This window comes from Mustelus asterias, chromosome 2 (assembly GCF_964213995.1).
Source record: "Mustelus asterias chromosome 2, sMusAst1.hap1.1, whole genome shotgun sequence".
Lineage (NCBI taxonomy): Eukaryota > Metazoa > Chordata > Chondrichthyes > Carcharhiniformes > Triakidae > Mustelus > Mustelus asterias.
The window spans coordinates 39,418,809-39,433,629 of record NC_135802.1 but is presented as its reverse complement, the minus strand read 5'-3'; the positions used below and the strand labels follow the sequence as shown (position 1 = coordinate 39,433,629).

Below are 14,821 nucleotides of genomic sequence, written 5' to 3'. Positions count from 1 at the left end.
AGGTTGGATCTCATGGGATAAAGGGGGAGGTGGCTAGATGGGTGGAGAACTGGCTTGGTCACAGAAGACAGAGGGTGGTAGTGGAAGGGTCTTTTTCCGGCTGGAGGCCTGTGACTAGTGGTGTTCCGCAGGGCTCTGTATTGGGACCTCTGCTGTTTGTGATTTATATAAACCATCTGGAAGAAGGTGTAACTGGGGTGATCAGTAAGTTTGCGGACGACACAAAATTGGCAGGACTTGCAGATAGTGAGGAGCATTGTCAGAGGCTACAGAAGGATATAGATAGGCTGGAAATTTGGGCAAAGAAATGGCAGATGGAGTTCAATCCTGATAAATGCGAAGTGATGCATTTTGGTAGAAATAATGTAGGGAGGAGCTATACGATAAATGGCAGAACCATAAAGGGTGTAGATACGCAGAGGGACCTGGGTGTGCAAGTCCTCAGATCCTTGAAGGGGACGTCACAGGTGGAGAAGGTGGTGAAGAAGACATATGGCATGCTTGCCTTTATAAGACGGGGCATAGAGTATAAAAGTTGGGGTCTGATGTTGCAGATGTATAGAACGTTGGTTCGGCCGCATTTGGAATACTGCGTCCAGTTCTGGTCGCCACACTACCAGAAGGACGTGGAGGCTTTGGAGAGAGTACAAAGGAGGTCTACCAGGATGTTGCCTGGTATGGAGGGGCTTAGTTATGAGGAGAGATTGGGTAAACTGGGGTTGTTCTCCCTGGAAAGACGGAGGATGAGGGGAGACTTAATAGAGGTGTATAAAATTATGAAAGGCATAGATAGGGTGAACGGTGGGAAGCTTTTCCCCAGGTCGGTGGTGACGTTCACGAGGGGTCATAGGTTCAAGGTGAAGTGGGGGAGGTTTAACACAGATATCAGGAGGACATATTTTACACAGAGGGTGGTGGGGGCCTGGAATGCGCTGCCAGGCAAGGTGGTGGAGGCGGACACACTGGGAACGTTTAAGACTTATCTAGATAGCCATATGAACGGAGTGGGAATGGAGGGATACAAAAGAATGGTCCAGTTTGGACCAGGGAGCGGCACGGGCTTTGAGGGCCAAAGGGCCTGTTTCTGTGTTGTATTGTTCTTTGTAAGGTGACCAAGAGCAGCCCAAGTGCAAGATTTCAAGGTTCACTTTAAAGCAGGCGGGTGTGATAAGGAGCCACAGAGATAGATGAGAGTTTCAGAGCTTTGAGAAGTTAGGAATAGGAGTGGGCCATTTGGCCTCTTCAGCCTGTTACATCATTCAATGAGATGACATCTAATCTCTGACCGAATGCCACACACCCCCGCTTTTGCCCTATATCCCCCAATAAGTTTGGTTAAGAAAAACCTATTAATCTCACACAAAATTTTCAATTCACCAAGCCACTTTACAGTAGAGCGCTTCAAACTTCTATCACATTTTGCATGTAAAAGTTTTTCATAACGTTGAAAGATGTGAGTAATTTTTACTCTATGTTCCCAAGTCCGAGATTCTCCAACAAGTGGATATACAGTTTCTCTACTTCTATCCTAGGTGTTCCGACTATCTTGGAAACATTGGGCAAATCCCCCTTAACCTTCTAATTTCCAAGTTATACATCTCAAGATTGTGCCATCTCTCCTTATGATGTAATCCTTGGAGTCCAGAGATCATTCTGGTAAATCTATGCTGTACTTCCTCCAATGCCAATATATCTTCAAGGTACAGTGCATTGAACTGAACATGGTTCTCTAGGTATGTGGGAGGGTCTATAATCAAGGCTTTTGAAAGCTATAGCAAAACCTCTGCCCCTTCACATTTTAGTCCTCTAGATATAAAGGCCAGCATTCCACTAGCCTTTTTGATGATTTCCCCATTATTTCCTGCTCAATTTCTATGTACCTAAATGCCAAGTCTTTTTCTATCTCCACCAGTTTCTAGCTTTTCACCATTTAGGTCATATACTTAAGGAGCATCCACTTTGAGTCCTATGTGGATGTCCTTACACATCTCTACTGAGAAATCCATTTCTCAGTTTTGTCTGCTAATATTCCTTGGCAATTTTACATTTCTACCCATTTTCATTGTCATGTATTGACAAACTTAGATATCCTATCATCTAAATCATTATTGCCTTTGATAAATGATTGAGGTCCCAACATAGAGCCCTGTCGAACACTACCAGTCGCACCAAAGATGTGCGGGTTAGGTTGATTGGCCAGGTTAAAAATTGCCCCTTAGAGTCCTGGGATGCATAGGTTAGAGGGATTAGCGGGTAAATATGTGGGGGTAGGGCCTGGGTGGGATTGTGGTCGGTGCAGACTCGATGGGCCGAATGGCCTCCTTCTGCACTGTAGGGTTTCTTTGATCTTTGATCTTAATTCAACTTCCTGCCCATTATCTCCTACGACTCATTCAATTTTCTAACCAAATAAATAACTTACCCCGATTCCATTCGCTTCAATTTTAGTGAACAGTCTCTTATCAGGGATTTCATCAAATGCTTTCTGAATCTCAATATAAATAATGTCCATTGATATATTCTGAGCTTTAGTCTCTACTTCAAAAAATTCAATCAGGCTCAGCAGGCTTGCCCTCCTTTTCTGGCTCTCGCTGATGAGCTGAAAATTTCAAGGTGTTCAATGACTCCATCCTTAATTATAGAATAAATTCCCAGCAACAGATGTTAATCTAAAGGGTGTACAATTCCCTGGTTTTCCACTTCCACTTCACTTAAATAGCAGATTGATGTGCGCAATTTCCAATCTAAAAGAACAGCTCTCGAGTCGCGAGAGCTTGGAAGATTTTAGTTCGGGCATCCATAATATTCTCAACTAATTCCAATACTAATTCCATGAGAGCCAAGACATTTCACAGAAGTATTATTAAACCAAGTTTGACACCGAGCCACATATTATGGCAAATGACCAAATGCTTGGCCAACAGGGTAGATTTTAAAGAACTTCTTAAAGAAGAGAAGAGTACAGAGGTGGAGGGAGTGGGGGACTTTAGGACAAGGAAACTATAATGTGGCACTTCAGCCTTGCTAACATTTACCTGGACAATGTTTCTGCTCATCCACTGCTGGATGCTGGATCAGCAATCTGATCATTTCTCGACAGTGGAGTCATCAAGGGGTGGTTATGTAGAATTGGCTATCAACAGTGTACATGTATACTAACACTGTGTTTTGGCATATCAGCAAGGGACAGCATTTAGAGACAATCTGGGTGAGGGGTCAAAGATAGATTCTTGACGCATGTCAGAATGTCGGTGAGAAAACAGAAGCCATTGGAACTCTCCCAAAGTCTATTACTTTATACCATCTTTTTTTAAGGGGTGAAGATCCAGATGGATTACAGACGAGGCCTTTTCACGCTATAAAGATTTACTTTATATGAAAATAGGCTCTGAAGTGTTAAGTCCATTGTCTCAACCTTCCATTGAAAATACTGCCTTCACTGTCATTTATCTACTATTAGCTTCTTCAGCTTTTGCATATATCTTCTGATCTTTATCAATTACTCCTGCCTCTTCATCTCCACATCACATCACAAACTGTTCTCCCTGATCAGTTTCATCCTTCCAGTAACATTCCATTAAACTAACTCTCAAAAACTGCATTTCACGATCAGTTATTTGTGCCCAAGGTTAATCTTAAGACCTGCTAACAAAATGCTCATAATGGCCATTCAGTTTAGCTGTTCTTATGCCTTATAAGGCTGTGGAACCATGGTATTGCTAACTAAGTCCTATTCTATGTACACACACAAATGAACACTTATTCTTCAACAAGCACCGCACTTGAGCAAGATTAAATGCAAAGCCGAGCACAGCTTTGTGCTGTGGTTGTTGATTTATCCAGCTATGGTTCTTTGTTCAAGTTAATCAACATTATCGAACAATCATTCCACTAGCCAGGTCTATCCATGAGACCTATTTTGTGCCAGACACCACTGTCACCATCCAAAAACAATCATTCCACCAGCTTTGTTCCGATGGCAATGAAACCTTATGCAATTTTCAATAAAAAATTAAACTTGCAGCACTAACCCATTCCTTTTCCTATTTCAACTGAACATTTGTACACTACAAGTTTACATGAAACACACAAAAATAGAGACATAAATAATATAAACCATGTTTCTAATTTGATTCTTAGCTACGATTAGATAAAGAATGGAAGAATGAGTGCAGTCCCCAGCTAGAAGACAGTGCTGAAGTACTGGAGGGGATGGCATAATCAACCATGGCAAAAGCTGCAGACAGTTCAATAACAATGAGGTGGAGTGGTTTATCTTGGTCACAATCACGTGTCATACGTGACTTCTATGAGATGTGCAAAATACTGCGGATGTTGGAATTTGAAACAAGAACAAGATGCTGGAAAATTCAGCAGGTCTGCGAGCATCTTTAAGGAGAGAAAGCAGAGTCCTTTTGGCTCTTCATCAGAAGTAAAGAAAGCAAGGATGTGTCAGATTTTAAAGTATAGCTGTGAGATGCAGCAACTTTAAGAACAAAAGATATGGCCTAGTATGGGGGGGGGGGGGGGGATGGTATTACCATTGAGGCAACACGTATGGGATTTTTTTTTAAAAAGAAGGTTTAAGATGGAGGAAAAGCTGCCAAACTCAAAGTTGAGTCACGTGGGCTTCAACGTGCCCAACCAGAAGATGAGATGCTGCTCCTCCAGATTGTTCAGGCCTCTGCTCAATGAAGGAGCAGAGAACCCTCAGACCATCCTGACGGAGATAAAGAGGGATTAGACATCTGCAGTGAACTGGAAATTGTTGATATGCCATAGGACATTAGATAAGTCACGAATGTAGGTGGGAACAGGCTGGAAAAGGGGAGAGAAGATGGAGTTAAGATAGGAAGAAATGAGTTCTATGGGGCAGGAACAGGCTGATACGATAGGTCAACCAGGGCAGCTCTGCTTGTGGATTTTGAGAAGGAGGTAGAAGCAGGCTGCACGGGATTGGGGAACTATGAGGTTGAAGACTGTGGATAGAAGATCACCAGAGGTGATGAAGTCAGTGACCGTCCTGGAAACAATGACTTGATGTCCAGTGGTGGAGTCATGGTCCAGAGGAAGGTAGGAGGAAGTGCCTGAGTGTAACGTGTCTGACAGCTGTTTCACTACTGTGGCAGGGCACAAACCTGGTTGGTTTGGTTCAAACACGTAGCTCTGGGAAAAATGGGCACAGATTCTGGAGGCAACAACATTCAGAGTTTAGAAGGAAAGGAACGGAGGTTTGCAAAGACAGAGGTGCCAATGATTGCTTTTTTAAAGAGAGGGGTGATGAAAGGAGATTTGAAAGAGAGGAGAATGGTATGTGAAGAGACAGAACTATTAACAGTATGAGCAATATCAGTTAACATGGAAGCTAGGATGGGAAGTCGGATGGTCGGTTCCCCTCATGTCTGACCATCCCTGGCAACTCCATCCCCTCCCGCCACACCAATCATCGCCAGCATCACCCTCACCTCCCCCAGCATTACCCCCTACCCCCGCCAATCATCACTGGTTTTCCCATTGCTCGTGTCTGCTCCACCCCATCACAAATAGTTGAGTCTCTGCATGTGGGCTTCCCTCTAGGGCCCACCTGGCAGTGCCAACTTATGCCATTGGTCAGCACCAGGAGGCATTTCCAAGGCACTGCCTCGCCATGTCCCTCACCCCTGGGGGATATGGTGAATGACCTCGGTACCCCCAGGGTTCACCAATGACATGTTCATATCTGGGTGGACCTGTTGTAACCTTCCCAATGTGATGTCATGTTGTCGAGGTTTGAAAATCTTGTGGGGTGGATGGGTGAATGCTACTCAGGTTCTTGAACATTATGGATGTGAAACTATAACGTTGCCGGTGAGGGGCAGCAAACATCGGAGATCGCTCTCTCACCGACGAGATTTGAGATTTCCGGGGTTGGCTGGATCTGGAGCCCTCACCAGCGATCTTGCGGACGGAGAGTGCAGGTTCAAGATACCCCTCCTACATCTTGATCCAAGATCCTTTCACACTAATATACTGCTTTCAGCCCTAAATTAAAACTGCTGCCCCACCTCCTTTTCTCCGATCCTTCCTAAGCGTTAAATACCCTAGACACCCTGCAGCTATGTCTCCACATTGACAATTAGATCATACCTGTATACTTTTATTTGTGTCATCAATTCATCTACCTTGTGTGCATTCAGATAGAGTGCCTTCAATTCAGTATTTTAATTATTTTTCCAATCTCTAGCATGATCTGTTGACAGAGTCTTAAGTTCGTACACTCTGTCTCTTCCTGCCACACTGATTATCATTTTGCTTTGTTATCTTGCTCTCTTGCCGTGTCATATCTCAACTCATTACATATCCCCTCACTTGGTCCCTTTTGCCCACTAGTTAGTTTAATGCCCTTTTCTACTGCCCCAGTTATGCAACTCGCCAAAACATTGATCCCAACATGGTTCAGGTGAAGACCGTCATAACATTGCAACTCTCATTTTCCCCAATACTGGTGTCAGTGCCCCATTTATCCCATCTTTGAGCCACGCATTTAGCTCATATACCCAATACCAATTTGCTCATGGCTTAGGTAATAATCTAGAAGTTACCTTGAGGTTCAGGCTTTTTAATTTAGCCCCGAGCTGTTCATACAGTCAAAGCAGAACTCCTTTCCTGGTTCGACCTATGTCGTTGGCACGTATATGGACCACAACAACTAGATCCTTCCAATGCAGGTTCCTCTCCAGCCCTAGATGATGTTCCAAATCCTGGGCAGACAATACAGCCTTCTGGATGTTACTGCCGCTACGTTTCTATTAACACCTCTCGCTACTGGAATAGCTTCTAGTACCATGCTGCTGTGGTCAGTTTATCCATTTACCCCACAGCCTCCGCTTTCATTCACAAGGCTAAGAAAGGGGTATTAGGAGTGATGGAAGTAAATAAGGTGGGTAGATGGAGTCAAAATACAGTTCAGCATTGATCTAATTCTGTGACGAACAGGACCAAGGGGTTGAATGGCCTATTTTTATTTCTATGTTTCTCAAAAACAAGTCAAAACAAAAACCAGCTAATCCATCAGGCCTGCTTAGTTACTGTACAAAGTATACTCCAACCCCATTTCATGCACCCAGAGCTAGGAATTCTGCGATTCTCTGAAAGGAGGTTTTCATGAGGATGTACGTTAAAATTATAAGTCAAATCAGATTAAAAATGGGTTTATGTTCAATGCCTGGATTTTCTTCAATTCTATCAAGAAATCTGGACAAAAGAAAACTATAATCAGAGGATGTGAAGACTCACATGAGAAAACCAGAGCAAACAAAGCATGAAAAAATACAAAAATCTAACAGCCTTAATCTTGAACATGTTCAATTAGTGTTTAAACTAAAGGCATGCATTCTTTCGAGTTTCCTTCAGGGAGTATAGTATGATGAGGAAAGGCCTGACTTGGCAATGATTACCCAAGGAAAATTAACTTTCTTTTCTTGGACTTTTATTTGTCTGTAGTATCTCACTATTCAATCAACTTGCCAGGTATAGCCTTCATCAATAGCTGTCATGTGCAGTATGAGGAAAAACATTTTGCTTGGTGATTATATCGTAGTTTAGCCCAGTTTAACAAGACTTAATTCTCCCTCAGTGTACCTGAACAGGCGCCGGAGTGTAGCGACTAGGGGATTTCCACCGTAACTTCATTGCAGCTTGAACGTAAGCTGACTTGTGACATTAATAAATAAAAATAAATACAAATTAATCAGATGTGGACATATCTCACAATGGTTCTTGAAATAATTTACGATAAATAAGCCAAGAAGCTTGCCTATCCATTTTGAGAGCAGAAAGTTCACCAAAGCTGTAACAGTGAAAAGTCACAGAAGGGGACCAGTAAAAAAAAAGTTCAGAGAGAAAAAAAAATCAGTCTAAAACATTAAATGCCCCAATGGTAAAGTAAAGTACAATGAATGGAATGCAAACATCAAAAATAAATGGGTTATCCGGAAAAGATTTCCAGGTATAATTTATTGTTTGCACAGGACAGCACTAATCTAAAGTGATCTAAAATATTTGGCAGATGAAAGTTGATAACTACCATATGATTCCAGTGTTTCCTTTTGTCAGATTAACATAATATTTTTCATTACAGTTGTTAAATGCTTTTATACCACAGGCTTATAAAGGCTTCAAGATTTATGAGCAGTTGCATAATTTATAATGCGGGTCTGATAAAACCCAACTAAACATTACAAAGAACAAAGAAAGAAAATTACAGCACAGGAACAGGCCCTTCAGCCCTCCAAGCTTGCCCGACTGAATTAAAACACCCTACCCGGGGACTATATCTCTCTATTCCCATCCTATTCATGTATTTGTCAGGATGCCTCTTAACAGTCACTATTGTATCCGCTTCCACTACCTCCTCCGGCAGCGAGTTCCAGGCACCCACCACCCTCTGTGTAAAAACAAAACTCGCCTTGTACATCTCCTTTAAACCTTGCCCCTTGCACCTTAAACCTATGCCCCCTACTAATTGACTCTTCCACCCTGGGAAAAAGCTTCTGATTATCCACTCTGTCCATGGCCCTCATAATCTTGTAGACTTCTATCAGGTCGCCCTTCAACCTCCGTCGTTCCAGTGAGAACAAACCAACTTTCTACAACCTCTCCTGATAGCTAATGCTCTCCATGCCAGGCAACATCCTGGTAAATCTTTTCTGTACCCTCTCCAAAGCCTCCACATCCTTCTGGCAGTGTGGCAACCAGAATTGAACACTATATTCCAAGTGCGGCCTAACTAAGGTTCTATAAAGCTATAACATGGTTTGCTAATTTTTAAACTCGATGCCCCGGCCGATGAAGGCAAGCATGCCGTATGCCTTCTTGACTACCTTCTCCACCTGCATTGCCACTTTCAGTGACCTGTGTACCAGATCCCTTTGCCTATTAATACTCTTAAGGGTTCTGCCATTTACTGTATATTTCCTATCTTTATTGGACCTTCCAAAATGCATTACCTCACATTTGACCGGATTAAACTCCATCTGCCATCTCTTCGCCCAAGCCTCCAACCGATCTATATCCTGCTGTATCCTCTGATGGTCCTCATCGCTATCCGCAAATCCACCAACCTTTGTGTCATCCGCAAACTTAATAATTAAACCAGTTACATTTTATTCCAAATCATTTATATTACAAACAGCAAAGGTTCCAGCACTGATCCCTGAGGAACACCACTTGTCCTCTGGGACCTCCCCTGAAGCCAGTGAGGATACAAAGATTTCTCGCAAGGCCCCAGCAATTTCCTCCCTTGCCTCTCTCAGTATTTTGGGGATATCCCATCAGGCTCTGGGGACTTGAACCTTAATGTTTCTAAAGCACTGCATGAGTCACATGGCTGCTAAACTAATAGGCTTTTCAATGAAACTACGTATTGCACATTTGTAGTGAAGTCTTCACTTGTAAGGTGTAATCTTTAAATCAATCACCAACCCCTTCTCAAAAAAAGTCATCCTTGACCACATACTCTTGCAAACCTCCACCCCATCTCCAACCTCCCTTTCCCTTCCAATGTCCTTCAATTTGCTGCTGCCTCCAAATCAGTGGCGTCTCTCCCTCAATTCCATGTTTGAACCCCTCCAATCATGTTCTCATCCCCAGCACAGCACTGAAATGACTCAAATCAATAATGAATAATCAAACACATAAATCCTTTGTGACTGTGGTTGACCTTCCCACTTAATCATTCTCAAACTTGTAAAGATAGTTGACCAGACATCCCTTCCTCTTACCAATATTTAACCAGAGGAAATTTATGCACATCCACTACTGAATGTTGGAAAAGCAGTGAGTGGTGGGGTCAAGTGAGAGTTGGTGATGAGGTAAAGCTGGGTGTCATCAGCACACATATAGAAATTGGGCATTGGGTTTTTGGATGATGTCACCAAGGGAAAGCATGTAGGTGACAAATAAGAGGGGGCCAAGGTTAAATCTTTAGAGAAACACCAGAGGTAACTGCAAAAATAGGAAGATAAGCCATTATGATTAGATAGTTGAAAATGGAGCAGGCACAGTCCCACCCAACTGGATGATGGTATCGAGGACAGGAGGATGCTATGACCAAAGGTTGATGACAGGTCAAAAAGGACAAGGAGGGAAAGTTTGCCTTTGACACAAAGTCACAAATGGCATCCTATGTGGCAAAGAGCCATTTTGGTACTGTAGCAGAGGAAACCTGATTGGATAGAGGCTCAAACAGGGAATTGAGGGCTGTAGTTTAGACACATTCTATTCATTCTCTATGACAGAGAGCTCAGATAAACTGCAATGATTATTCAAGTGAAGGAATTAAGAATTACTTGATTTGCAGCAGAAAATCCTTACAAACACAAGGCAAACGAAATCTCTATTTTCTTTTGCCCACTGTTTCAAGACTGTATATGGTCAAGTAACAGTCAATCTAGTGTGACACCTGACTTGGCCACACATCCTTAATTTTTTCATGTACCTTAATTCATTAATTAAAACACGACTTGTGAATGCGACTCAGTGCAATCCGTCTCCATCAAAGCTTAGGTCAAGGGCTGGGTGCCATCAGTGTTGACATTTTCCAATGGCACATCTCTTGTCTTTCCTTTCCTTCCCCTGACCAGCATTGAAATGACAGGCCCAGCCAATGCTGCTGCTTATTCTCCCAGCTGTGGGAGCTTGAGGGGAGGCTCCCTGGATCTGCAATACAGCCTAATGAAGCAGTATCAGAGAGTGGGCTTGTGTTTGATCAGGCTGACTGGATGGGATTTTAGGGGGAGCACCATGTTGACAGATCATTATGTTCGCCAACACCCGACGAGTGCAGCAAAAGCAGATCAATCTGGAACCAAGTGCTGAGCTACCTGAAAGGCTGGGAGCTGTGTCCAGTTTAAAATTCAGCTCACTGAAAAAAAAGAATCGTGATTGTGCTAGGTTAGCTATCTCATACATGAAGGACTGATTGAGGCCTGGCATCTTGTCCGGAAGCAAAGGTAAGTTCCACAGTTTAGGACTGTTCACAGAAACTACGCAAATGATGAAAATGCTGATCAAGTGTGTATATACGTCCCAGCAATGGCTTGCGCTTCAATATATTTCACTTGAAAGGAAGACCCTCCAAATCATAACCCGTGTAGAAGCCAACTTATTGCTTAAAAATTGGGTCTCAAAAATTCAACTTTTACACAGGTAGATATGGTAAATTCCCTTCTACTGTAGGGCAGGCCAACGACCCATTTAACCATCACTCTGAAATTCTGTACCGACTTCAAGATCTTACAGTTTAAATTTATGTTATACTTTCAGGCATAGCTTTAGTAGCCAACTGCAGGAGAGATTGAAGGCCATGTACCATTGACATGATGGCCACGAAACAATCAAATGACGACAAAATGAATACAAAATAATGGATTACATTTGGGGAAGCCAAATGCACAGGTCATTATGGGAGTAAAGCATTTATGCATTTGAAACATAAATAATACATAATTTCAACAAATCAGTATTTTAAGCTGCTTATATTTGTGAAATCCAGTTAAAAGAAAATTCTGGAATAGAATCTGACATTTTTATGGACCATGATCCAAAAGTAAGCACCTTGTGATTTGGAAACACTTTGCTGTCAACTTTGACCAAGCACTTCAAAATTGCTTTGGCACTGGGAGAGAAACAGAAACTGGAAGCAGGAGTAGGCCATTCGGCCCTTCGAGCCTGCTCTGTCATTCATTAGGATCGTGGTTGATCATCAAATTCAATACCCTGATCCCCGCTTCCCCCCATATCCTTTGATTCCTTTAGCCCCATATCTAATTTCTTCTTGAAATCAGACAACATTTTAGGGATCGCATTTTCACATCTGAGTGAGATGGTTGAGGGCTCAAGTGCCAGTCCAGAGATTTGGATACAAAATTTAGACTGACGGTCAAGCTGAGGGAGTGCTACACTAAATCAGTTGCTTTCTTATGAATAAGAAAGTTAACCAAGGCAGTAATTGCCTTCTCAGATGGGAACAAAAGATCCCAGGGTATTATTTTGAACGATGTCCTGGCCAACATTCATCCCTCAATTGATGTCAAAAACTGATCATTGTGGGAGCTTGTGCACAAGTTGGCAACTGTATTTCCCACAACCATGACAAATCAAAAGTACTTAATTGGCTATAAAGTGTTTTGTAACATCCATACATCATGGAAGCTGTTATATAAAACGCACAAGTATCACAGGACCAAATTTCTGTTATTTATTACAGTAAGTAGACATGGTACTCGACTGTGGAGCAAGAAACTGATTTAATGCCAAACAGTGCAGCCAAGAAAATGGAAGATCATCATACTTAACCTGTACAGTGCTCTATTCAGAAGGCCCTTGAGTAATATCTGATATACTGGGGACCAAACTGGACAGTAGATAACACAGACAGAAGCCATGTGACTTTCTTAGTGTTAAGAGAGCTTAGTTATTGCAATCTACTGAGAAGAATTTGGTGAGTCACCTTTGAAAAGAAGCTAAGAATAGTCTACGAACAAGATTTTAGGAGAGGTGCAAGTGATAGGGACCTGGTTAAGGAGCAAGTTACTTGAAAAGAAAACGTGACCATTCTACTTCCCTGTACCATTTCGGAATTACAATGGTTTTGAGAATTATATACAGGAGGATAATTTGAAGCAGGAAAACTTCTATGACTTACCAATATGCTCCTCGCTACTTCCTTTTTATTGTAGCTTTTAGGATCACATATCATTCATTACCTTCTCAACACATTTATACTCATCCCTGATCAGTTATTCCTCAACTTTCAGCTTTTGGGTGAACAAAATATCCATTTTGTCCCTTCTCATTCCAACATCCTAAACTGTAATTTGAATACTGGCGAAAAATAATAAAGTTCAAGCACTATGACATCAGCACTTGAACAATGTCAAGTCTGGAGCCATCTCTCTTCAAATTTCAAACAAAACGCAGGAGATATTTATTGCCCGTGTCATAGGGTATCCTTAAATTAAGGCACTTCAAGTAACGAGTGAAATTCTTCTCCTCAAAACTCATACCCTCATACCAAGTAACTGTCTTATACTGCACTCCTACCCCATCTATTGGTATATGTTTAAGTAGCAGTTAATACAGCACTCAAGTTGCTAGATTTGTTCACAGGGGAAGAACAGCCCTGAAATATTGTACTGCCCTTCAGTGTAGAGTGAGACTTGCATTGAAATACAAATTTCAGTGTTTCACACTGATCCACTAAGAATCAAACTACTACAAGACACTAGGATTAAGTAGCAATCTTTTATTTTGTCATTGAGTTGAACGTTTTTGTTTAAATTATCAAGTTGTAACAGTATGATTCAAGTTAGTGAATCCGATTGCATTGGGGGATTCATTTAACAAATGCTATGAATGAAGTATCCTTCATCTGTTAATCTCATTTCATATTTAGCTTTAATCTCTATTCAGACTGTTCACACTAATTATACAATTAGTTCAATATTCAATTAAAAATAATAGCTGGGGTGAGATGGGTAGAGAACTGGACAACACAAAAACAGATATAAGCAGGAAGCTTCTGTCACTCTTCGATTTTTGTATGCTTTGGCAAATTATGTGAACACCTGGAATCACTGCCAAATCATCAACATTTGAAATGCTTGTCCTTTCTCCCGATACGAGCCAGTATAGTTAACATTGTGTTCGAGCATCAACAAACATTTCAAGCAGCTATGAATGCCAGGTTCTAATTCCAACTCAGCTGGCTGAGTTCCCTATTTTAGCCACATTGCTCCAGGGAGGTGCTTGGTGGAAGTCAAACACATTTTTAGGAGGTAAGGAAGGGGTTAGGTAGAAGATCGACTATCCTTTAATCAGCAGGCATTATTTTGAGTCCTCATGTGGATAATTTAAAATGGTAGTGGAGGAGACCTTGATCACACATCATCCACTACATCACAAGCAATTCCTTCAATATTTTGTGGAAAGATTTTGAGAGTTTATATTACTTTTTAAGAAAAAAATTCCAACTGAAGCAAAACAATATTTTGCATTAAGGTAATGTACCAGATTATCACCTTACTGTCCCATCTATGCAATTTGGGAATTGTCTCTTTTTACAACTTCCACTCAAGTAACGTTCATAATAAAACTCGTGGAATAAAAAGCTTCTTGTTTTAGTCTAGCAATAACATGGTGGTCAATTGACCAGTTAACACCCAAAACATTTTTCCGTATGTTTTCTTGGTTAGTTTACACTGTGGTTACCTTCACTAGTGAATGAAGGCTTTTTTCACCAAACATATCCCGTAGGAAGGTCAGATCTTCCTGGCTGCTCACATGCGACTGCAGCTGGGTTGGCAAGGAAGCCAACAATTCATACAGACCTGTGAAGAAATATGAAACACAATAAGAGTAATGCAACAAAAATCATCATCGATTTAACTGACACTTGTTTTGCCTGTCTGCAGTGCTTCATTTTTTTTTTAATTGAAAAAACCCACAGGCTGTGGAACAGAAATTCACCAGAATCAATAGATTCAAAATTCTGGAGATGCCCAGAAATACAAAAGGCACTGCCCCAACTATGAGTGGCATACTTCTCCGTCTGCCTTCAGGAGGCAGACAGCAGCACACTGTTCCCCAGTAGCTCAAAGCACAATCCATCCATCAGGCAACCGCCATCAACACGAGTCAAAATAATGCAGCAACAGTGTAAGCTCAAGCCCTCTTTAGGGAGGGAACCTGGCATCGTTTAAAATCAAATTGCAGGGTGTGTTTGATTTTCTATCAGGATTACACAGGGTAAAAGGGTAATCCACTGCTTGCACCTAGCCAA

General features: G+C 41.8%; 1 protein-coding gene across 5 annotated transcripts in view; it reads right to left on the bottom strand.

The window, feature by feature from the left end:
* mpp7a (MAGUK p55 scaffold protein 7a) overlaps nucleotides 1-14,821 on the bottom strand; it is a 449,393-nt gene that overhangs the window by 231,645 nt on the left and 202,927 nt on the right. For all 5 annotated transcript variants that reach the window (XM_078233768.1, XM_078233807.1, XM_078233798.1 and 2 more), the window contains one exon: nucleotides 14,251-14,369. In XM_078233768.1, coding sequence (XP_078089894.1) covers nucleotides 14,251-14,369 — 119 coding nt within the window. The remainder of the gene's footprint in view (nucleotides 1-14,250; nucleotides 14,370-14,821) is intronic.